The sequence below is a fragment of the Pezoporus flaviventris genome, unplaced genomic scaffold, assembly GCF_033815535.1.
Source record: "Pezoporus flaviventris isolate CSIRO_AGI_PZ_B2104156 unplaced genomic scaffold, CSIRO_AGI_Pfla_v1 ptg000031l, whole genome shotgun sequence".
In the NCBI taxonomy this organism is placed as follows: Eukaryota; Metazoa; Chordata; class Aves; order Psittaciformes; family Psittacidae; genus Pezoporus; species Pezoporus flaviventris.
In genome coordinates, this window is record NW_026892579.1 from 57,767,265 (window position 1) to 57,785,967 (window position 18,703).

The 18,703-nt window shown below is 44.2% G+C and overlaps 1 protein-coding gene across 9 annotated transcripts in view; it reads left to right on the forward strand.

Annotated features, from left to right (window-relative positions):
* The first annotated feature begins 2,183 nt into the window (after positions 1 to 2,183).
* The window catches only part of EHBP1 (EH domain binding protein 1), a 226,647-nt gene continuing 210,127 nt past the window's right edge, over positions 2,184 to 18,703 (forward strand). For 8 of the 9 annotated variants that reach the window (XM_061461386.1, XM_061461387.1, XM_061461389.1 and 5 more), the window contains exons 1-2: positions 2,185 to 2,449; positions 3,477 to 3,890. In XM_061461386.1, coding sequence (XP_061317370.1) covers positions 3,787 to 3,890 — 104 coding nt within the window. In that variant the 5' untranslated portion in view covers positions 2,185 to 2,449; positions 3,477 to 3,786. Of the gene's footprint in view, positions 2,450 to 3,476; positions 3,891 to 18,703 lie in introns of all 9 variants that reach the window. The other variant, XM_061461391.1, reaches the window with a different exon arrangement.

Here is an 18,703-nt window from a genome sequence, read left to right on the forward strand (position 1 = left end):
GATGTTTGAAACACAAGTCACTGAACCAACCACCAGACCTTCTGCGTTTATTCCACAGGATAGAAAATGTCTCTCTCATTCAAGGAAAAAAGGTCTTGGCCAAAGATATGTCTTAGGAATTAGCCTGGATGCTGTATGGTATTCAGAAGATAAATCAGAGCAGCTTACAGGTCAACTCCTTTAGTATATACGGAATAGACATCTTTTGAAACAAAATCAGTACAACTGACTCTTGGTATTTCCCTGGTATGAGTAACCAAGGAGCTCCTCAGGGCCACTGGAATTTTAAATGACTTGTTTGATACACCTTACAGCTGCCAGATTTCCGTCTGGTATTTTCCAAGTCAGAACCAAGCATATGTGTGCTCCAGACCGCGCGTTCTGACGCGTTCTGGAAATCCTGGCCTCGTTTCCCACATCCTAAGCAGGTGATCTGCTCTTACAAAACCCAGTAATGCCTCCCTCTGTGTGTGCAGACCAGCTGCAAAACTGGGACAGAAATCTTAGGCAAATGTGTAAAAATCTTCAAATTGTAACTTCAAAAATATGCAGGAAAAGAGAACATTTCCGAGAAAATCTGTGTAAGTACAACTGTCTTTCACATTCCAGTGTAATGCTTTAAGAAGGAAAATCACTGCCTCTTCCAGGACAGCTCCAAATAGGTAGAAAATTCATGCCCTCTGGCAGCTCGGATAAGTAAATCTGTCCTGAGAGAAGGCAAAGGAATGAAGACTAGCACATTATAAGCAAGGAGCTGACCTTTTTAATAGCTCAAATATTCCCCCTCTCCAAAGTCGCTTAGTTTAGCTTAGGCCTGTGGCCATCCACACAGTCGTTTTTTCTCTCATTTCACTCCAGCCACTGAATGCTGGCAGCCTCTGTGATATGCCAGCACAGAGAGAGGCAGCTTAGGGAAGAGGAGGAAAAGACAGGGATAAAGGGCTTCCCAGTCCATAGGTCAGGCTTGGCCTCTGTTTGGTTTGTCATGAGAAAGAAGAGAGGACTGCAAAGCCCCGGGGCTTCAATTTCACAGCTGTTCTCAGACCTCCACTGCATTAACTTTCTTATTTCCCCGTGCTTCCACTTGATAGCTGGCTTAGTTTCTTACTTGGCTGGCTGATAGGTTCAGGATTAGCTCCCACACGACGTTATCCTGACTCCAGAATCAACTTGTTGGCAACAGTGCTTTGGGATCTGTGACTTAAAAGGGGGCTTTGGAAGGCAAATGGGCAGGAAGCAGTGTGGCATTTCGTCTCTGAACTGGAATAAACTCCCATTTCACCTTAGATTAAAGCTGGAATCTAACACCGAGGGCTTGTATCTGGCACCACATTGGGAGAAGCGGCAGCCAGGAGAGCAGGGAATTCCCACAGGGATCACCCCCTCACGGCTCCCTTCGACGCTGCAGATGCATCTACATCAAACTGCACCCAACAGCCAAACCCCAGTGTTTGGGTGAAGCCCACAGAGCACATAACCGAGGGGAATCAGCAAAGAATCCCCTGCCCGCGTTATCTAATTCCGCCTTTCGTTTCCATCGACCCCCACAAGGACTCCAGCGCAGAGGTCCGGATCGCGCTGCGACGACACCTCCTGAGGGACGGCCCCGCTGCCGGTACCGTCCCCCGCGGTGACTTTCCCTCCCCTCCCACCGCCTCTGCTCCCTCCCGCGCCGACCTGACAGGCGGCGGCGGAGGCTCCCTCCCGGCCCGTGCTCCGCTCCCTCCTTCAGCCACCCGCAGCCCTCAGACGGCGGCGCCGGGTCCCGAAGGCCGCTGCCAGCCGCCGCGGGGCCACGCCCCTCCCCTGACAGCCTGCTCCTGGCGCCACGCCCATCCTCGGCTTTCGGATGCCAATCACCGGACACTTTCGTACTGACGGACAGCCTCGTCCACCTATCGAATAGCTCCTCCTTTCAAGAAACCCCGCCTCCTAGAGCGCTGCCACCAATCACAAAAGAGATGCAGTCAGGGGCGGGAGAAGAGCGTCTGCGAGCTCCGTCTGCTCGCACTGCCTCCCTCTCTCCGCTGCGCGAGGATCGCCGCTTTCGCCCGCAGGTGATTGACAGGGGGCGATAGCCAATAGGCTCTGGGAAGCGGGTGGCGCAGCCAATGGCGTGGCAGGGGCGGGCTCAGCCGGGCGGCGGGGGCGGGGGGAGCGGCGGGCTGGGGTGAGGCGCGGCGCGGCGCCGGCAGGAGGGCGATGGTGGTGGTGGCGGCGTGAGGCGCGGCGGGACTCGCGCAGGCTGCCTCGCCTTCGGGGTGAGGCGAGGAGAGCAGGAGCGGAGTGTGCCCTGTGCTCGCCATGAGGCTGCAGGAGGACGGGGACAGCCGCAGGGCGCTGCCGCCGGCGGGGCTGCCGCAGTAATGGGCAGCGGCAACGCTGACTGTCGCCTGCCGTGTGGTGCTAGCGCCCGCCCGGCGGGGACCGCCCGTGAGGAGCCGGGCAGGTGAGTGCAGCGGCGCTGCCCTGTGTCTCGTCCCCTCCCGCTCCCCGAGCCGTCCCTCTTCCCCCCCTCCCTTGCTCCTTGCCGTTGGCGTTTTAGCGTTTTAAACGGTAACGGCTGCGGGGGGCGCTGCCCCACGGGCTGGGCGCTGAGGTGACAGGGGCTGGTGGGGCGGGACGCGGCGCGGGGACGGTCCCCCCCTCCCTCAACGGGACATTCCTGGAGCCAGGTTGCCTCCTTGCCAGCCTTGATGCCATCCTGCCCGGCCTCCTCGCCAGGTGCCGACATCGTTTGCTTCCCCACGTTCCCAATGAAGAGGCTTTTTCCTTCACACCCAGCAGAGATGTTGCTTTCCTATGGAGGGAGAAGACCTGTCTGGGTTTCTTCCTTTTTGCCTCCCTGGTGAGGGTTTCTCAGTTCAGGATGGAGAGGCATTTCCATTTCAGTATGATGCAGCGAGGGCTCAAGAAATGCCCCTTCATCTCTCATCCTCCTCCTCACCTTGGCACAGGCATTTAAGTAGTAGCACTTCCATGTCGGCTTCTTGGCTATTCCTTCTCCTTGGAAGGAGAAATGGGAGCAGGAGGTGTGTGTGTGTGTGTGAGAGGAAACAACTGTTACACCTTTTGTCATCAAGACAAAGAACTTGCTTTCATCTCCCTGTGTCCCTCCCTCTGGGTGCACATTGGCAGCACCTCAGCCACTTCGCATTGCTTCCTGGAGATGCTACATAAGGATTCGGTGTGGCCCTGACCTGCCCTTTTTTGTTGTTGTTGCCAGTTATGATGGTGCTGATAAAAGGACATGTTGATATGTTTCCAAACAGACTCGTGGTTTGCATTCCTGAAATTGCTGCAGCATTCTTATTTATTTATTTAATTGGAGGGAGGGGGGATGACAGCAGGAAGGGGGTATGTTTTTGTGGTCTATTGTGGTTGCTTGAAAGGTTCAAGATCACGTGCAATTGCAGCACTGTAGTCTGGGGTATATTAACCAATGCTTTATCCCCTCTGCTCTATCTGTCTTCCAGTCCTGCAGTCTCCACATCATCTACTGTGTGAAGAATGATGATTCCGTGAGAGAACTTCCTTTCAGTTACCTATCCACTCCTTCTGCATGCTGCTCCTGTCCAGTGATGAGCCACTCAGCTAGACTGGGATTTACCGTGAAGAAGGGAGAGGCAGAATATGAATTGTAGACATCCCATCAACTTCCTCATGCACTGTTTTTTTTACTGTGTCTCTATATAAGTCTGCTGGTATTGAACACACACACTCTTCAACCTACACTGCTATTAGCAGAGTTGCTACTGTGTGAGAGGACTGGTATTTCTCACCATCATGGCTTCAGTTTGGAAAAGACTGCAGCGTGTTGGGAAACATGCTTCCAAGTTCCAGTTTGTGGCCTCTTACCAGGAGCTGATGGTCGAGTGCACCAAAAAATGGTAAGAAGCACTCGTGTTGCTGCACGAATGAGTGGAGTAAGCTGGTGGTGCTGAAATAGGAAGGATGTTGCTCATTTTGTACTGTTTGGTGTGCATGCACTGGTCTTCTCCCCATGCTTTCTTTTGCCTGAAGCAGCAGCGTGAGGTGCTTGTCTTGATGAGTGCTTGTTTTGCTGTGCATTTATCTTGGACCTGTTGGTTTTGTTCTGTACACTGATTTTTCTAAGCTGGTATTGTTTTTGTCATGCAGAGGACAGTGCATTTATTAGCTTGGTATGTGTGACTTGATGGTGTGGTTTTGGTTTTGGGTTTTGGTGGTTTTAGTTTTTGATATTTTTGTTTAATTAAATATTTCCTGTGAGCTGTTCCAGCTTCCAGCTCAACTTTTGGTGCTGAGCGTTATCTGCTGACACTGTGGTTACCTTACTGAGGCGTTTGAGATGAGTCCTGGAAGATGGTGGTGTGTTAATCTGGGGTGGATCCCCATTTCAGTTTTGACTTTTGCATCTGCTGATGCTTTGTCTTTCCTTCTTTTCCTTGTTCCTTTCCACATTTTAATGGGAGGAGGCAAGAGATAGATCCTTGGGAATTCTTTTAAGGTATTTTAGATGATAATTTTGTGCAGTGGTGGTCCAGTTGGATGGCTTTGGAGCTGACTAGACAGCAATTAACAGTTAATGGTATGGATCTGGTGCGTCTTCCTTCCTGTGTGGAATAAGCTTAAATAAATCTGCCAGGGAAGACTAGAAGCAGCTTTTAAATAGTCAGGTAAAGATCTCCATTATACAAATACTTAAGTGCTCTTTTATATGTTTGGAATATTGACATTACTGACATAATTCCTCACATTAGTGAGAGTCTGTAGTGTCAGGGGATGAAGAAAGTACTTTCCAGACCTCGTGGACTGAGATGTTCAAATTGCCTTGTAATAAACTGCAGCCTCCTTTCTAATACTTGGCCTTTCTTCTTGTTGGCAAGTTTGGTGCTTGCATTGACTGCTTGCACTGGTTATGAGTAATTGCCTCTACAGATTTAAATTCTGTGTCTTGGAGTTGGAAATCTCTGTCAAATATGCTGGGAGGCTGCTTGTTGCTCTGTCTTAAAGGAACACTTTCAGGTTATTTTTTCTGTAACAAGTTGTCTTCTTGCCTAAAATGTTTTGAGGGGTTAGTAAGAAGAGAATTGTTTTGGAAATTGAACTTGGATTCACAGAATAAACTACAAATAAAATGGTTTTAATAATTGAAAGAGACTGTCATGATTATCTCATGCAATCTGCTCTCTATTTCAGGCCAAAGAGTTCTCCATGGTAATTTTGATTTATCAGATTCAATTTAGCAGTTGTGATTATTACTTTTAATGCTTTGTTTGCATAAAGTAGCCTGTTTTGGCTTTCATTTTCACTTTGATTTACTCCTTGCATGAGAATTTGCAGAATGGTTCAGCGCTGAAGTATGAATGCTGCAGGGAAATGTTCAGATTGGATCTGCAGCTGACTTTCACTTGATTTAAGAAGAATTCACACACAAAAGTTCTCTTGTGAACAATCTTGTTATTTTAGAAACAATTAGCTTATTGTTTAATCATAAACTAGAGTGCCCACCTAGCAAAATGCCTCTGTGTGAAGTAGTGAAACAGCCTTTCAAAATCAGGTATGCAGCTGAGTTTTTTAAAGTAAGTTGTCTTTCTGAACCTTCATTTTGTGGTTTTGAACTTAAAGGCAAGATTAGTGCTTGTGTTGGTTATGATGGAGCAACAGTATAGTGGTGAAATGTGAATGAATTCTAGGAAAAATAACAATAGGGGAAAACATCACTCACGCAGTCATTTGATTGTAGCTTTTCTATTCTGCTTCCTCTTGTTTGGAGAACCTTAACAAAAGTGCTCTTTAAGCATGCAGGCTAAAATGCGATATTTCTGCCATAAGTTAAATTCCTCTATGAAACAAAAGAGTAAGTCTATAAATATTTTGGGAATCTTCAACTCAATCTTTCCTTAACTTTGGAGAAAATACAGTTTTGCACGTCCTGACAAAATAATTTCTTCCTCTGTTTCTAAAGCTTGACTCTTGAGCTTGGCCCATGTGAGAAAAGGAAGAAATGAACTCCATATGCTGTTCCTGCTGAAAGCACTCAATATATATTAAGTGTCAGCGCTGTAGTGTGTAGCTTGTTTGATTGAAATGTAGTAAGCAGTAAGTTATTTTAATGTACTGGCATTTTAACAATGCAGTGTTTCTGGAGGAAAAGAATGCTCCATTCATATTTTAAAATAAATGACAATGCAGTCATAAACACACTTGAACTGAGATGTGTCTGTGAGCAGGGATTGTGCATGACCAAAGCAGGTTGGATGCCTGCCTGTGAGCTGCTATCTTCTGTTGGGTTTGTGTTTGTCTAACTCTTCAGAAAATGACTTGTGTTTTAGAGTATTTTTGTAAGCGATTGCATGAGGTTTGCGATCTTTGGTGTATTTCTGGTTGGCTTTAATACTTTTTGTCTCCTCTGGACATGTATTGATTTGAATAGCTTAGTGTTTGAAATAGCTTCTGCTCTTTTTTTCTGGAGTTATGCTGGCTGTGTGGGAAGTCTCTACCAATCTGGTGTTGCTGCTTCAGTGTTTAAAAGGATTATCTCTAGGTACAGGAGCATTTGTCCAGCAAAAAAAAAAACACTCCCTTTCGTTGCTTTTTCTGCTCTGTAATTTCTGATTCATGTTCCTGATGATGATTAAAGGCAGCTGCTCTCAGATGATCGCTTTTCGTCAGTGCTGTATTTGAGGGGTGACAGGTTGTGATGGAATGTCCAGTGTTGTCCACTGTTTCATTAGAAAAAAACTTTATTTTCAGGTGATTAACAGGACTGAGTCACTTCTGTGGCATTCTGGCTGCTCCTGCTGACCCAGACCTGATTATTGTATGAAGACAGGCTGAGAAAGTTGGGGCTGTTCAGCCTGGAGAAGAGAAGGCTGCGTGGAGACCTCATAGCAGCCTTCCAGTATCTGAAGGGGGCCTATAAGGATGCTGGGGAGGGACTCTTCATTAGGGACTGTAGTGATGGGACGAGGGGTAACGGGTTAAAACTTAAACAGGGGAAGTTTAGATAGGATATAAGGAGGAAGTTCTTTACTGTAAGGGTGGTGAGGCACTGGAATGGGTTGCCCAGAGAGATTGTGAATGCTCCATCCCTGGCAGTGTTCAAGGCCAGGTTGGACAGAGCCTTGGGTGACATGGTTGTGTGAGGTGTCCCTGTCCAACGCAGGTGGGTTGGTACTTGATGATCTTAAGGTCCTTTCCAACCCTAATTATTCTATGATTCTGTGATTGTGAATGCTGGATACCTTTGAAAAGTTGAGCACTTTGTTTATTTAGAGCCTTTCATTAAAAATAAATAAATAAATGCAGTCTTGGTCTTTATGGATTATTGACTCCTGCTACTGCGAAAACGTCATGCTTTCATTAATCGTATAAGCACTTGTTTGTTTTTTTCAAAGGCAGTGCTGGAGTGTGTCATCCTCCACTTACCCTTGGAATAAGCTGGAGCAGCCCAGGATTTTCCACCCCCCCCCCACCAATGAGCTGCAGTCCTGGTCTGGAAGGACTGTGCATGGCAGAAGAGAGTTAATTTAGTCGCTATCCTAAGTGCAAAACCACTGAATAAAACCAGAAATCGGCCTCATGTGTTTTGCTTAGGCTTCTACGATAAAAGTTGTATTTGCTGCTTTGTGCTGTCAGAGCAGACTGTTGCTGTGTGGGATAGGAGCTTGCTGGGCATTGCTGGCATGTGTTGATGCTGTGACTTACACAGGGGATCCAGTTCAGTTGCCTGAACACTGGTGTCTAGCACTGTTTGAGATGCCTTTGGGTTTCCTGCCAGTGCAAGCTGCCAGTTTGGAGAAGCCCAGGTCTCCTGTTGATCCTGTGTCAAGCCTGCCAGGCTGGCGTGCATCTCTTGTGTACCCTGGGGCTTCTCAGCTGCTGGAGGCCTCTGTTCAGGCAACTGAGTAAAGGCTTGTCTGAGGCACAGGCTTAGCAGAGGAGCATCACAGGATGAAAATACTCCTTTGGACCAAAGATCAGTTCCAGTACTTGGACCCGAAGCTGTGATAGCTGTTTTACAGAGTTGCTGAAGCATCTAATGCTGAGCACATGGAGCTCTATAGGATGGCTTTTATGTTTCCTTATTTTTGTGTGGTATCTCATGAGTCAAGGACTCAGTAGAGGCTTCAAGTATAATATTCACTGATTTTCACAGAAAATGGCCTAACTTGCTGAGCTGAGAATGCCAAGTTCTTAATATGTCATTGTCCATTGGTTGCTTTTATGAGCAAGAAAGCTCACCTGAACATTGGTGTTAACTGCTTAAAATGCTGGAGAAGAGTAAGCATAAGGAGGCTTCTCTACAGGATTTTCCATTCAGGGGTGCTTGAGAAATAAAGAAATAGGTTATTTATTTATTTTATTTTATTTTTTTTTTTTTTTTACAATGTTTGTAATATCTATCATCTCCTACATGACCTGCTTTGCTTTTAAATCCTGCCTAAAAATACAGCAAACCATGATGTTCTTAGAGGGTTAAACTCGTATGCTGCCTCAGCTGAAGACAGGCTTCATTTCCATGAAGCAGGTTGCCTCATTTTGTGTCAAATTAGGTATGGTCTGAGGTAGGTTCTGTATTTTCAAATGTCTTTCTCTTTTGGAAATGAAGTAATGCTTAATCTTTCTTTTTGCTTTTTTTTTTTGGTGGTGTTTTTTTTTTTTTTCCTCCCAGAAAGCTTTAGCCATCTGTTTTTCTCTTTTATTGTAGCTTCATAGCTGGATGCTGCAGGAATTTTAAGATTTGGCATGCATTGTGCATGGGAGAGATGAGCTTTTTGAGATTCCACGGTTCACACCAGTCTGCTCGCCTTCTGCTCTGTGCTTTCTAACAAACTCTTCAGTGCTGAAGGCCACGGAGAGAACTGGAGTTAACTGCTTGCTGTAGAAATCCTTGGGGGATGCCCGTACGGGGTCAGGCTGCCACATTGCTCAGTTAATTTCCTTGCTTTGCATGGTTGTTAAGAGGGGTTTTGTGAGTACCTAAGTGCCTTTAATTATTAAGGATGATCGCATTCAAACTTGTGAAAGAAAGAGATACAGTTACAGGTCAATTCAGAGCCTCTTTGAGTTGGTTTTGCTGTGAACTAGGCTTTTTGTCATGGGCTTCCTCTTCTGAGTTTTTCCATCAGCCTTGCATTTGCATGTTGGGTAGCCTGTAACAAGTGTAGCTTGTGCAAGGAAAGCCTCGTGCAATTTCTCCTGTTTTTTTTCATCTTCTTTTCTTCTTTTCAATTGAATTACACCCTGTCCTTGCACTCTTCATTCACATCTCTGATTCCACACCAAATAATCTCCATCTGCAAATACACTTCAGCATTTTCTTTTCCATTCATTTCCAGGTTTGACTGAGGACTTTTTGAGGGCTTAGACTGTGTGCCAAACTTACTCTTTCCAAATAATCACCACCAGCTGCCTTAAGGGTTGCCCTTGTTCCTTTCTTTCTGCAGTCAATTAAAACACACTTACTGTCCACACACAAAAGCAGTTCTCCTCTGCCACCTTGCAACTCTTTTCTTTGTGTCCAAAAGAAAATACTTGGTTTCAGAAATGTAGATCTGCTTTTTTGTGCTCTGTGCCTGAGTTGTGTCAGGAGGTTGTCTACCAATCCTGACTCCTTCACACCAGCTGCTTTCCTTCCCTACCTTACCAGGCTAGCCTCCTGGCCCCTTTTCATAGCCTTATGTCTGTTGCGTGGACCACAAGTTAGGAATTTCTCATCAAAATTGTTGGCTACATATTGCTCAGTGAGGAGATTTCAATAGGAGAGGTATGAGTATGTGAAATCTTTCTTGCTGCTGACCTGCTCAGATTGTCAGTGCTACATATTTATACCCATTTCTGATTTGCAGCACCTCTTTGAGAGTGTTTGAAACTCTGGATCCAGTTCCTAAAGACCTTATTGGTAGAAGCAGGCACAAAGCTTAGTATCTGTAAAGTAGAAAGATTTGGGTTTGTCATAAATACTTATAAATCTTATTTGTCTTTGAGAGACAGAATGCTTTCCAGAAATTCTTTAACCTAGTTTACTGTCCTAGCAGTCATAAAAGTAATTGCCTACATCAGAAAAGATAAGGTTATATCCAAGTGTAGACAAATCTATCCTAATGGTGTATTGTTTATTCAGTTAAAGGGGTGAGGATGTCTCCTTGAATAAACAAAATACACTAACTTACATTCTAACCAGCTTTATTTTTTGAGAGAGAAACTGTGTGTGTGCGTAACTTCCTCACAGAGCTTTACAAATAAATAAACCCTGGCTGTGTTCCTGCAGGCGTTGTGGTGCGTGCATACAGTAAAGTACATGTGGACTGTTCCTTTGAACCCAGTGGACTTGAGCTGCAATAAAGAATTGTTTTGCAGGATTGGATCCCAGTGAATACGCTTTTCAGCTCTTTGTTTTATGAGGTTAAATAAAATGAAATATTATGACATTGTGTAGGCCTCATCCGAGCTGAGTCTTCAGTCTCTTAGACTGCTCAGGCTGTATAGTGCCAGTCTGTTGCTTCAATTAGTTTTTAATTGGTTGGAGAGAGCTGAAGTCCCTTTCACAGTTGAGTGTGAATAAGGAGAGGAGGAGGAGGCTGGTAAGGTTGACTAAATCTGAGGAAACTTCTAAAACAAACCCTTCAGTCAGGGTAGTAAAAAGCATTCTGCTTGGGTGGTTTTCTGAGACTGTAGGGATGCGGGGTTGTTTGTTTGCTTCTAACAGCTTTCCTGGTTTACTCTGAGGGGAGTGTGTGAAGTGTGTGTTTGTTTCCATTGCCCCTTTCTCTCCTTTTCCTCCTTGGAGTAGAAGCTGGCCTTGGCAGGCTGTTTGCTACCTTGCTGTGGGACACTCCTGAGCTGCCCTCTGTACTAAGTCTGTTTTGCATGTCCCAGAATGGACTCTGAAACACAGGAACTATGCAGCTGAACTTCTGTTCCTCATTTTAAGATACGCACACAGGAATAGGGTAAATAAAGCTGTCTCTGTTTTTTTCCTCTTGCTGTCTGTATTTGAAAAAAAAAAAGTATTTCTGCAGCATATAGTTTATGTCAGAGCCTCTCAGCTGGGAAAGGTATATGTTTTGGCAGTTGAGGTATAGAGTAGTTGTGGCTTTTGGCACCTGGAAAGGCGTTGCAGGGACTTGGGAACTGTGGGTTAAGCATGAGCTAAAATTAGCAGAACCATAACTAGCATTGCTGCTGTCTAAGGCTCTGACTCATGAGGTTTTCTAGATTCAAGAGTGGAGCTGAGATGTCACAGTCCCTTAGCAGCATTCATCTTCTGCTTTCCTCTGCCCTGAAGCAGAGGTAGAATGAGAGTAAGGCTGCCTGGTGTGTTAGTGTTAGCTGCCATCGACTTCAGTTCAGATTTGTGAGGTGAGCGTGGACTGCAGCAGTTTGAGGAGCATTTGCACTTCCCTTATGCTGCCCTGATAGGAGCAGGGAGGAAAACCTGCCAGAGGGGTGAGATGAGCCACAGCTGCTGGCAAGAGCATCTTAGAGTGCTTCAGCTAAATCACCCAGATCCTGAGTCAGTGCCCTGTGCTGTCACTGTAGGGCTTCCAAATGCACAAGCTTTTGAGATGAATCAGAAGTGCAGGCCCTTCTGAACTATAATTTCCAGCTGTCTGCAAACCTGTAAAGATGAGCAGTGCAGAAGTAATTCTTGCTTGGCTGTTGAGGTTTTCTTTGTAGTGGGGAGTCCTTATTGGGGTTCTTTTTCATTTTTATTATTATTTAAAGAGACTTTCTTGAGGATTACTCCAAAGCTATGGCCAGGCTCTGCAGCTGCTTAACTGTCTGCAGCTGCTGAACTGCCATTTCTGTGGCTCTGTGTATTTATTTTAGCACAGACTGGTTTCAGGTTTTATTTCATGTACACACTCAGTCTCCTGCAGTCCTACTGTGGGTTTTGTTTTGGGTGAGCTGCTGTAACAGGGCCTAATGGCATGCTAACAGATCTGATCTTTCTTTTCTAATAGATCTGTTTTCAAAAATGACTTTAGTGCTGACCAAACATCACAAGAGCAAATTAATTTCTAGTTCTAGTCACAACTGCATTAAAACAATCAGGGACATTTTAAGACTCAATCATATCACATCAGTTTTGAGTCTCATATTACCAAGGCCCATGTTACTAGCTCTCATTTCCTTGGTATCTTCACAAGCACCAGTCACCCTCCTCTTTCTTTACCCAGTAAGTAATGTTTTCTTCCTTGCTGCTTGCTGTCTGATGGGTCAGAGCTGTTAGGCTGCTGAATGGGTGGCTCTGGCTGTAGTGATCTGGCTGTTTTGATGGGTGTGCAGCTTTGCTGGGAGCATGTGTTCATCTCCACCTGTTGGGACAAGCCCCATCACCTTTTGTATAGGCCAGGCAGACCAAAGACATTTCCTAAGTCAGCTCTGGGTTTTCCATTACATATGTTGTTGCTTGATGCCCTGAGATGATAGCTGTCTTGAGCTTTCTTTAGGCCTAAGACTAATGCACTGATGCCTATGCTTTTAAAGCCAGTGTCATAAACTGACTGTCCCCTCCCAGCTGTGCTTGGGAAGAGTGTTTGTATAGCCAGTACTGTTAATATCAAAAGCCATATTAAATGAAGTAATTGCAGAATCTGGACTATTGAATACAGTTGGCAGCACATTGTACGCTGCCACTAAGCATGCACTGTGAACTTCCTTGACTTTCAGTGACTGCCCATTAAGTAAACTCTGAATCCTCTTGTTTATGGCAGTGCGTAGCAGGAGATTTAAAAGAGCAGAAAAGAGCTGTAAAAACAGCTTAATTCTCTTTTCCAGCAAAGATCTAGCCTGTAAGTTTCCAAACCAACCTGTTGCTGATTTATCTGTGGTTTATTAGCAGAGGACTTAACCTTGACAGCAGCTGACATGATTATAGCTCTGGAGTCACAACTCTGGCCATGTGGCAGGTATGTGAATCTGTCTGGCTGTTCTTAACTGCTTGGCTGTATTTTTCTTCTAGTTGTACCTTCCATCTCTTGGAAAACTGATAGCTTAGTTTGTCTCTTCCCATAGGTAAAATGAGCAATAGTTGTATAAAGCCCTAAAAATTTCAAGAGAACAAGATTTTTAAACTCCACTTTCTCTTGAAGTGCAGATCTTAACTGTATAGAGTACTTGGAATAAGTGTCTCTTAAGTTGAGCTAGTGAATATTCATAAAGCTTCCCCTTGCATTCGTTTGTCTTGAACATGTAAGAAAACTTTAAGAATGGGAAAGTCCTGACCCATTTTTCACCACTTCCTCTCATACAACAGAAAGCAGAAGAATCTAGCAGCATTACTTGGTTTTGAGGCATATTTGGGATGATTCCTGTTTTCTGTCCACACTTTCTGAGAGATCTTTTTTTAAAATACAATGGTGTTTTCATCCCATTTTGAGGGGGATTTGTGCATGTAAAAAAGGGAATTTGGGGTTGTTGGCTTTGGTTTTGGTTTTCTATTTTCTTGCTAAAATTGTTTACTTTAGATGGCTGCTCTGAGCTCTGGTGTCTCTATACCCTTTCAGAATACCTAGTGAATCTTGAAACAGTAAAGGGATTATCTTCTTTCCCATGGATTCTTCTTTTCATATAGAAAATGGGATTTGAGCTTGTTTTCATTTTAAACTGAAAGATGACCAAGAGTTATCTGAACACCTTGAATTCTTATAGTGGTTGATGTAATCATGGGATTTTTTGACAGAGGCTTGAGTGTGTGTGTGATCACCCATACTGCTATAACTGTAAACATCTAGTGCTTGAGACATGCTGCTTCCTTTAGTCCATGGCTGTCAGACTGTCCAGTGAAAGTGGGGGGGAAGGCAACTATTTTTTCCTGCCCCTAGGAAAGGCAAGTTTCTTTTCCCTGTCTTCAGAAAGTTACCTGTTTTCTGGGGTAAGTCCTATGCCAGCTGAAAGCTGGCAGCTGCACAGCAGGGCAGTGCCAGAACATGGTAATACTTGGTAAAGGATGGTGTGAGGGCACTGTCTGTGACGTGTCATCTGCTACCTGTGGGGCTGTGGCAGCCTACTGTGCCCCTCTGCCTTGCCAAAGCATGTTGTACCTCCATACCAACACTGAAGTCACTGCTCTAGAGAGCTGGGACAGCCCTTTTCTCTGGGCACATGAAACTTGTGGTTGATGGGGCTGTGCTGTCAGGAGTTAACTTGCTGTGTTGTTTTTGAACCTTGGGCTTTTCCCTTATTTTTAGCTTTGCTCCATAGGGAAAAAGTTCTTGTGTGATGTTTCAGTGGACAATTTCAACCAAAGCTTATGTGGATGGAAACCTCCAGCTCTTATTCCCAAGGGTTTTGTGACAAGGGGCCTCTGGATAGAAGAGAGAAATCTTGCTCAGACCCCATGGCTGCAGGTGAAAATCCAGTATCTCTACCCTTTATTAGACACTAGAGAATCTGCAAGGATGAAAGCTGTTGGCAGCCCATTCTCTTTCCCTCTGGTTGGAACTGCAGGTTAGTTGCAGTTTGTGCTTACACTCAGCCCTTTGTGCCAGTGTATTTTTGGAGCAGGAGCTGCTAGATACGTTTCTCCATTTCTCAGTTCCCCATCTGCTACCGTAGCTGTCTCCTTCTCTAGCTGCCTTAGGAGAAGCTGCATTGCAGGGGACAATGGCAGCAAAACCAGGAGTGTTACCTATGCTTTCAGTTTGTGAGTTACCTGGCCCTGAAGCTTGATGTTCATTTTACCTGTCATCACTAACTTCAGTACTGCTGGCAGTGTGGCTAATGTGATTTAGAACCACTGCAAGTGACAGCACAGTCCCTTGTCTCCTTTTCTATTTCTGAACTAGGAAACAGGAATATGGAATTTGTTTGCCTGTAGATTCAGTCTTGTTGGGCGTGAACCCTAGTAAAGTATTTACAATGCACAAAGTCTGCTTCCTCCTAGAGGGAAAAAAATGCTGACTTCAGTAAATAAATTTATTTCAGCTAATTTTTATTCTGAGGGAAGTAGTATGTGTATTGCAGAGGGAGAAATACTTCCTCTTTTAGCAGCAGCTGTTAAAAGCAGGGTGCTTGCTCGCCTTGCAATTAAGGATGAAGTCAGCAAACTAATTTTAAAAAAGAAAATTATCTTGAGCTACTATTGACTATAAGAAGACTGCAGTTTACCCTAACTTGTTTGTGTCCACCTCATTGTGAGAACTGTCAGTATCTCTTACGATTGACAAAACCCCATTAAGGCCCAGAGAAGCAGAAACCTCCTGCCCTATTAGCCTCACAGAGTGGGTTTCCTGCCCTCGTCTGCCTTCTGTGTTGTGCATAGGTGAGCTCGGAGAAGACTCCATGAGATTTGCCTCTGGTCTTCTACAGGGTTAGTTTGTTCTTTGCAGGCTTTAAAAATGGTTGGCCTTGAGCTTTTCACGTGCAATATTTGCTTGTTGCATTTTAGCATTGCACAGGAATGGGGAAGGATGGACTGTGAGATGAGCTGATGTGGGACAGGGGCTGTGAGGAGAATGTGAGGTTATTCTCCGTGTTTGAGTGTCTCCTGGTCTGCCTGTACAGGGTGTACAAGGCAGATCCTGCTCGGTTTGGAAATACAAAACCTGTGACCTAAATATGAACAACCCATGTCAAAGTAAAAATAATTGTTGCAGAGAACAGTCATGGAGCCTTCCTGTATTTCTGCTGATGTCATCTCTTTGGTTAGCATGGGTTTTAGAGTTGGGGTCTTAACTTCTTCTTACACTGAACATCCCTTGCAGCAAAGGAGAAGTTAAAAGCAGTAGGGAGCTATTTCTGCAAGCTGGTAACACATGATAGAGAAGTCTGTGCACCTGTGCACAGTATGTACAAATACGTAGTTCAAGATGCAACATGTCCCAAGGTTTACATCAAAGGTCCAAGGCTCCTTCTGCCTCTGGACAGAGTGCCCTTAGAATAGAGGAGAACAGGAGCTTGCGCCCAGTTTCATGCAGTAAAATATGTACATCATTTGGAGAAGGTCTTTGTAAGGTCTTAGTGACATGGTTTAGTGGTGGACTTGGCAGTCATGAAGGTTGGACTTGTTTATCTTAAAGGTCTGTTCTAACCTAGTTGATTCTATGATTCTATCTATACGTAGTAAAAGCAATGTATGTTATTGAACCATCTTAAGAGGAGAGAAAGCCTGGATGCTGATTATGAGTAGCAGAAAGTGGCTGTTGTTAGTAAGGGACAAATCTTGGTTACTCTGAGTAACTCCCAGATGTGCTGTGGAGCATGTGGGCTGAGGAGGGCCAGGAGTCTCACTTTCCTTACAACCTTGAGCCATCAAACTACATAGCTTTGAAACAGTGCAGTATTTCATGTTACTGAAAACCTCAACATTGTAGTAAACCCCAGGCCTTTATTCTCCTATTGAATACATTTCCTTTCAGCTGTAATCAGATTTTTGTTTCATTCAGACAGATGTTTGCTGACCCAGGCCATGTAGAATTCTGATGACACAATATGCTCACTTTAAAATGGGAACTTTCTGTGTCACATTGAGCTTTCAGACTTGATTTTGCTGAACAAGCAATATGCACATGTATATACTTGAACCTCATCTATATGCAGCAGCCCCACTGTTTTACTGTGCCTATACAGTCCAAGTCACACAGCACTTATTCTTTCCTTATAGACAGGAGACAGCAGTGCAGAAGTACATTATCTAGAGACATTTTCGTGGGAATAGCTGCACACACAGTATAAATGCTTCTGTAGCAAAATAAAATGCATATGTATTTTTGAATGTTCCAGAGCAATTATTCCAGTTTGGAGTACCTTCCCAAACTGAAGTAGTTTTGTTGTCACAAAAACTGTCCTGAGCAACCCTTGATAATTGAAATGTGTTATTGTGCCTCTGGTCGTGTTAAGGGAGAAGCAGTCCATTGTTACTCACATTCTAAGTCTGAGCCCTGTACCCAGCAGTCAGAGGTTGCAGGGCAGGAGAGGTGCTGGCTTTGGTACCATTTGCTCAGCCAACACTGATGGGAATAAAACTGAAATTAGGTTTTACTCCAACACAGATATAAATGCTTCACTTTGCTAATTCATAATAGTCACAATTCTTTCAGAAACTATTTTGGGAGGGAGGTTACCTCTTCTCTTGGTGAATGCTAATTATGATGTTGCCTCTCTTTGAGTGACTGTGATGGTAACAATCGTATTGTTAAAAGAGAAATCTAAATTTAAAGTGTTCCAGGGATTCTTTTTGTGCTGAATGAAAACAACCTGCATTATTTAAATATTCCTACCTTTAAGACACAGATGGAAAAAGTCTGTCTGTTAATACCATACAATGCTAAAAACACCTCTGAGTGCTTCTGAAAGGGGTTCTTTTGTAACATTTTGAATGCAAAGGAAGATTTATTGCTTTGTAAATAGAACTGTAGTATGTGTCTGGCTTTCCTCAGTGTAATTTCACTCAAACTGATGTCCTGATCTCATCAACCTGTTGCATTCTTATATTGTCACCATGTTGTATTTTCTTCACTGTATCTGTGTACGTGATACTTTGTATTTCATATTTTCATGTTGGTGTCACGTGCTGGTGTCTGGGTGGTTCATGTGGAAAGGATAGGAAAACCTTTGAAAATGTTGGGGTTCCCAACATAAACAGGATGTGGATCTCTTGGAGTAAGTCCAGAGGAGGCTACAAAGATGATCAAAGGGTTGGAGCATGTCTTCTATGGAGGTAGTTTGGCTTGTTCAGCCTGGAGAAAAGAAGGCTCCAGGGAGATCTTAGTGTGGCCTTCCAGTACCTAAAGGGGCCAACAGGAAATCCAGAGAGGGACTTTTTACAAGGATGTGTGATGACAGGACAGGGGGAATGGCTTTAACCTGAAAGTGGGTAGATCTAGATTAGACATTGGGAAGAAATTCTTCACAGTGAGGGTGGTGAGGCCCTGGCCCTGGTTGCCCAGAGAAGCTGTGGCTTCCTCATCCCTGGCAGTGTTCCTGGCCAGGTTGGAAGGGACTTGGAGCAACCTGGTCTAGTGGAAGGTGTTCCTGCCTGTGGCAGGGGGTTGGAATGGGATGATCTTAAGGCCCTTTCCAACCCAAACCATTCTATGATGATTCTGTAAATAATGCAGCATACACAGAAAGAGTGTTTATATGCATTTACTGTTTGGTACATTTATACATAGTTGTAGAAGGATAAGAACCTACTTACAATTTAGGCTTTTTTTTTTTAGCCAATTATGGTATCAAAACATGATTTCTGTGTTTGAACCTGGGAAGTTGATTTTGTACGTGTGTGACTCTGGGAGTTTTAATTTTTTTCTACCCCCAGGCAAGTTCTCAGTCACAGCAAAGAAGTCATGGTGTTTTCTCTTCCTCTCTTGGTACCCAGATGTAGCCAGAAGCTGTGGAGTAGTTTTTTGAGTACTGAAAATAGAAAAGCTTGTGAAGCTTTAGTTAGTTTTGTTCCTTATATAAAGAATCCTGTATTAGTTGCTTTAGCATCTTCATTTGTTCAGAGCACATTTGATACATTCTGTGCAGCTATGTAGGTATTTTTGATTTGGAGGGGGACATAAAGTCCTTTTTGCTTCTCATTCTGCTAGAGTGCAGTCTAGTTGTAGAATGAACAGGAGTCAGAAAACCCTGGTTCCACACTCGGCTTCCTTTCGACTTCCCTTGTAACTGTGTGGACAAGTCATCATTTCTATCACTCCCTAATTTGTGTGCACAAATTATCTTCTGTCAAATTCCCTACAGTTTTATGTCCACAGTTGCTTGT